At 39.1% G+C, this 5,892-nt stretch overlaps 1 protein-coding gene across 1 annotated transcript; it reads left to right on the top strand.

Moving 5' to 3' along the window:
• Window positions 1-525: 525 nt before the first annotated feature.
• On the top strand, window positions 526-5,147 carry Fam111al1 (FAM111 trypsin like peptidase A like 1). The gene is made up of 2 exons (XM_006231126.3): window positions 526-606; window positions 3,405-5,147. Exons 1-2 carry the CDS (start codon window positions 526-528, stop codon window positions 5,145-5,147), a joined length of 1,824 nt encoding a protein of 607 aa, XP_006231188.3.
• The last annotated feature ends 745 nt before the right edge of the window (window positions 5,148-5,892 follow it).

Consider the following 5,892-nt stretch of genomic DNA (forward strand, 5'->3'; position numbering starts at 1 on the left):
GATCTACATCTGGTTCCTGTCAGCCTGCACTTCTTTGCTTCATCCATCTTGTCTAATTGGATGGCTGTATATGTATGGGCCACACGTGGGGCAGGCTCTGAATGGGTATTCATTCTGCCTCTGTTCTAAACTTTGCCTCCCTATTCCCTGCCAAGGGTTTTCTTGTTCCCCTTTTAAAGAAGGAGTGAAGCATTCACATCAAATGCATTTTCTTGAGTGACCTTTCTAGACCAAAGATCCAAGACGGCAGTGGAAATAACCGATTTCCTTCTTAGGCATGTTAAATGTTTGTGGAGTGAAGCCATGTACTCTTGCATAGCAGGCTACAACAATAACCTGGTTTGAACTATTTGGTTGCTAACTGTATCCTAGGGCATGGAAAGCAGGAGAGGAAAGATAGGATAAAGGATTTAAATTTATTTTTCCCTGGGTACACTATGTGACTGCTGTGAAGATACTGCTGTAACATTTACTTCTTTGAAATTACTGTTTCAGTTAAAAAATCTGCTTCATCTCCAAGCCACCATGAGTTCTGAAGAGCACGAGTCACGGAAGGACCATAACAATTTAAAGGAATCCATGAAAATCAAGTACTGTTCATCTCAGGTATGTCTATAAACATGTGTGGACTTGTGATGTATTCCGTACTACTAGACTATATCCTCCTAGACTCTAGGCCACATAAACCTTTCTGTTAAGACATGGCCTCATGAATACTGGGAATATTTCATATGGTGAAATTTGTGGTGTTACAGAGCAAGAAGATGGCATCTCATCCCCTAAAGGTAGAGTTCCAGACAGTTGTGAGTTGCTTTGTGGGTGCTGGCAACCAAATCTGGCTCTCTGGAAGAGCAGTAACTCTTTTTTTTTTGGTTCTTTTTTTTTTTTTTCGGAGCTGGGGACCGAACCCAGGACCTTGCGCTTCCTAGGCAAGCGTTCTACCACTGAGCTAAATCCCCAACCCCAAGAGCAGTAACTGTTAACCACCAAGCTGTCTCTTCAGTCCTTGAAACAATAATGTTTAAAAGGGCAAGTGCTACATGTTAGAAATAACAACATTAGTACTACTTAAGAGTATGAGTATTTTACTCTGAGTGTGGCTAATGTATTGAATCTTAACAATCTATATTTGCATAGAGCTTTACAGCACATATATCCTTACCCTCACCTCATTAAGTGGGTGAAGGAGATTCTACCTCCAATTTGTTTATGGGGAGAAGGGACAAAGTTGGTTACCTGAAGTCAGTTCATTTTGCTTTATAGGCTCTGCTGACATGTCAGATTTTGTTTCTCTCCTGAGTCTAAAATGCTACTTGAATTCATAATAAGTGGTTAAGACTGCCAGTCCTTCAGCCTGCTTCCTCTTTTCTGAGATCTAGAAGGGTCAAAGATTCAAAATATATAGAAAATTCACAGGGTATTTTTTTTTTCTAGATCTGTCTCCTGCCCCAGTCCTACTCTGTGACAGAGCAAGTTAGTTACCACATCCTTTCAAAAATGTGAAGAACTCATGGTGACTCACACCTACAATCCAAGTAGTCTGAAGGCAGAGGCAGAGGTTTGCACATTTCAGGCCTGCTTGGGTGCCATTGTCTGAAATGCACAACACAAACAAAAAAAATTGGTGAAGTGTCTATATGCCTCCAAGACAGCATGCTACAGCATGCTATCAACGTCGTGCACAGATATTTCTGACAGCATTTAGATTAGGAGATGTTTCTGAGACTTTTTGTGCTTGCCTGCAGGACATTTATTTATATCACCTAACACTCCATTATATGTATAAAGCAGAGTATCAGTGTTGGGACAAATGAAGAGAAGCTTAATCTTTGCTATTTTCCACCACATGAATACAATGTGGGAATAGGGATGAAAGGCTTTTATTTTTGCTGACTTTTGTTATTTGATTACCCACATTAGTTCTCCTTTTCTCCTTCTTCCCTGCATTTTAAGACAGTGTCCTATACAAATGCAGACTTGGGTGCAAAATTTACAAATATCACTCATAGTCTAATGGGAGAAGGTATCAGAAAGTGTACTTGAAGTTCATGTGGCATGAGGAAAGGTACTTAGAAGATAATATTCTGATCATCAATTTCTCTATCAAAATGTGAGGCCATTCATAGGATTTGTGGATCTGTGCAATCAAGAAATACATGATACACCGGGTGAATCAATGTATTGATTTTTATGAGTAAGTAATTAAGCAATGATCGGTTGTTTAGTTTTTCCCCCTGACTAATAAATAAATCATAAAATAGCACCTGGAGAGACGGCTCAGTAGGTAAAACATTTGATACAGAAATGTGAGGAACTTAGGTCAGATGCCCAGAACTAAGTAAATACTGTGTGGTCATGATTCCCCACCTATAATACCAGTAGATGAGAAGAAGTGACAAGGGAAGTCTGGAACATGCTGGCTAGATTGATGTGATTAGAAAGTTCCTGTTTGAAGAGACTCTTACTCCATATATAAAATACATCATGTTCATAGAAGACACCCAACTTCAGCTTCTTACCTCCATGTGCTGTGCAAACATATGTGCCCACAGGCATATGAATACCCACATACACAGAGACCCAAAGTCCACAAACAAATGCATGTAAAAAGAAACAAAAATTTGACATAAAAATCAAATCACACTAGCATATCCTTATTAAAATTTTTAATGAGTTTTTTAAAGGTGGGTGTGGTGGTGTATTCCTAGAATTTTAGCACATAGGAAAGGAGGCATCATAAGTTTGTGGCCAGCCTCAGCTACATATTTTATTCTGGGGTTATCCCACCTATTGAATAAATTCTAGTTTCAGAAAAACTATAATAGGTGGCTGGAGAGAGAGCTCAGCTTTTAAATGAAAGTACTGATCTTAAGGAGAACATTAAGTAGTTCATTGGCCAGTTAGATCATGAGACTAGAATTGGCTGGAAATACAGCTCTAGGGGATCCAATGCTTTCAGTGTCTTTTCAGGCACTGCATTTACATGAACTTACCCACAATTACATATTTACACACATAATTCAAAATACAAGATAATCTCTTACAAAACAAGAAATTATTGAACAAATTCAAATTTATATATCATAATTTTGCTATGGTTGGCAAAGATAAAAACTCTTTTCCTGAAAATAAAATATTCAAAAATGGTTTTGTGGAAACTGGTAGGTAGTTAAAATCTGAGAAACAGTTACATTTCCTAACTGCCTATTTGTTTGGGAATAAAAGCCATTTGTAATATGAAAAGTTTATCTGTTGGATATGCTAGGTGGCTGAGCTTATAATTTGGATCCTGGGTTAAATCCTGACTTAAATATATTCATTAATTCTTTGAATTGCATACTAATAAGGGAAACAAAGGGTAAGAGTTGGAATTCAAATTTAAATTATCTATTATCTCTTTTTAGGTCATTCAAGAGAAGAAAAATGATCCCAAGATTTTGGGATCTCAAAAAAGAACAACTGAGATACCTAATACCCAAGAGCCAAGAATCCATTCTTCTAACCAAACTCAACAATTCTGGATGACTCTCCCAACAAAAATAATCAAAATAACCATCTTGGGGGTAAATGAACAGAAAGATATACAGATTAACATCAATATGGAGACAGGCAGCTTATATGAGGTACTGCACAAGCTGGACCCTCTCAAAAGAGAGATAGAAATCCAGCCAGGCAAAGAAATGCTGGTGTGTAGCATAGAAGGAATAGAGGGGTACATAAACCTTGGCATGCCCCTCCGTTGTATTCCAGAAGGCAGCCATATGGTCATTAAATTTTCTAAAACTGAAAGTAAAGAGAAAGAAAATAACCAAGTGTTTGGCTGCATTGACCAGTCATCTGCTGAGTGTGTTGTATTTTACATCCATGCAGTCGGGAATAGGGAGCAAAGAATTCTGAAGTGCAGGGAGCTTCACGAGGAGGGCACCAAACTCTGTGTGTATGGCTTCAAAGGAGAGACCATCAAGGCCACCCTGAGGAAAGATGGCAGGTTTCAGTGCTTTGTAGAGAGTGACCATTGGAAACTCATTAATAATGACACCATCATAGCAAACACGCAGCCAGTAGATGCATTAGAGGGCAAGCTCTTCCAGATTGAGGTTGAGATCAATAAGAGCACTTGGGCAGCAGTAGCCACTCAGACTTCTCAGTTAGAGGACAGAAGCTTTAGTGTGTTGGAAGGATACATTGTGGATAAGTATCCCACACTGATAGGAGAACGTGAGAAAATCAGAGCATACATTGAGGGGGAAAGTAAAAATAGGAAAGGAGGGTCACTTTTTAACATCCATAGAAGGGAGTTCAGGAAACTGACCAAAAACTCTACTCCAGCTAATGTAGTTACAATGGTTTCACAGTTCATTCCCTCAGTTGGCCTCATAGTTTGGGACAATAATGGACACAGAGGTAGTGCTACTTGCTTTGTTTTTAGAGGGTTATACATATTCACTTGTCGGCATGTGTTAAATGACATTGTGGGAGAAGGGATAGACCCACTTGCGTGTACAGACCTAATTAGTCAATGTGTGAGGGTGACATTTGCTTATGACTATTGTAAAGAGATGAGCTCGGACAGCTATTTTGGCATTGAACCTTGGTTTGAGATATCTGATATAACTCTTGACTACTGTGTCCTGAAACTGAAGGAAAATGGACAACAAGTACCTGCTGGACTGTACAATGGAATATCTACTGCAATTCCCAGTGGGTTAATCTGTATGATTGGCTATAGAAATGGACAACAGAAGTTTAGTGATGCTTGTACAGTGATCCCTCAAGGTAAACAGAAAGAGAAAGATCAGCAATGGGTTCATGGAACAGCAACAGCAGGTCAAGGCCATCCCTTTCAGTACCTCCACATGTACACTCAGAGAAGTTTCCAAAATATGACTGATAACCCTAATGATGTTACCTATAATACTTTTTATTGTGGGTCTTCTGGATCTCCAGTGTTTGACTGTAAAGGTTCTCTGGTGGCCATGAATACTGTTGGCTTCTCTTGTGTGTATGAACATAGAGATTATAATATTGTGGAATTTGGCACAAGAATGGAACACATCCTTGCTGATATTAAGCAAAAACATGAATTGTGGTATAATGAAGTTTGTGTATATCAGCAGGATGTAGAAATGTGTAGTGTAGACTTTTAGGGCTAAAGAGAATTTATTCCCTTTTGTGACTCTTGAAGAGAGTTGAGTTTTCTAAAGGCATTAACTTGTTTTTATAACATGCAAAGAATTGCTTTTAAGTCAAAAAGCAATGACTGGGAATACAGCTTAATTGTTGTGCACTTACCTACAATGCAAAAGGTTTTGGAATTTGTCCTCAATATAAATGAATATCACTACTCAAATGAATTTCCAAAATTTCCAGGAGCCAGCCCCAGCTGGGGTCTTCTTTCTTGTTAGTTCTTCTCTAGGCAGCAGAGGGGTAAGAGCACTGTAAGATTTTGTCTTATGAGATATTTAGGGCTGCTGTGTAATGATAAAATGTTGACTTATCTAAGTTACTATGTACTATAGCTTTCCTGCCTTCTGTGTTCCTCTGAGGCTGGAAACTGCAGTCTCTGAGACTTAGCACCTCTTTCTCAAAGGATTGAGTATATAGCCTTTATACTATCTCAGTGGGAACTGCATAGCTCTTTAACCTGCTAGTCAGAAGTTGAAAGAATAAAGATTTTAAGCTATCCCCCACTGATCCTGCTGTGAGGACAAGAAAAGAATAACATCACATGTTATGGGGAAGTAGTCCAGCCATAGACCACCTGGCCTCGACAAGGCCTGACTCGACAGTCCTGAGAAAAACAAGAGTTGGGGTCAGCTCACCCCAGATGCAGGGTGGCCTGGAGTTGAACTAAGACCAAGTTAGATCATGTGTGCCAATGTAAACAAACCA

This window comes from Rattus norvegicus, chromosome 1, assembly GCF_036323735.1.
Source record: "Rattus norvegicus strain BN/NHsdMcwi chromosome 1, GRCr8, whole genome shotgun sequence".
Lineage (NCBI taxonomy): Eukaryota > Metazoa > Chordata > Mammalia > Rodentia > Muridae > Rattus > Rattus norvegicus.

Bases quoted from the DNA above. Each gene is read 5' to 3' on its own strand.
- Fam111al1 (XM_006231126.3), top strand. From the start codon at position 526: ATGAGTTCTGAAGAGCACGAGTCACGGAAGGACCATAACAATTTAAAG. The intron at 607-3,404 runs GTATGTCTATAA...ATCTCTTTTTAG, and splicing joins TCAAGTACTGTTCATCTCAG to GTCATTCAAGAGAAGAAAAA.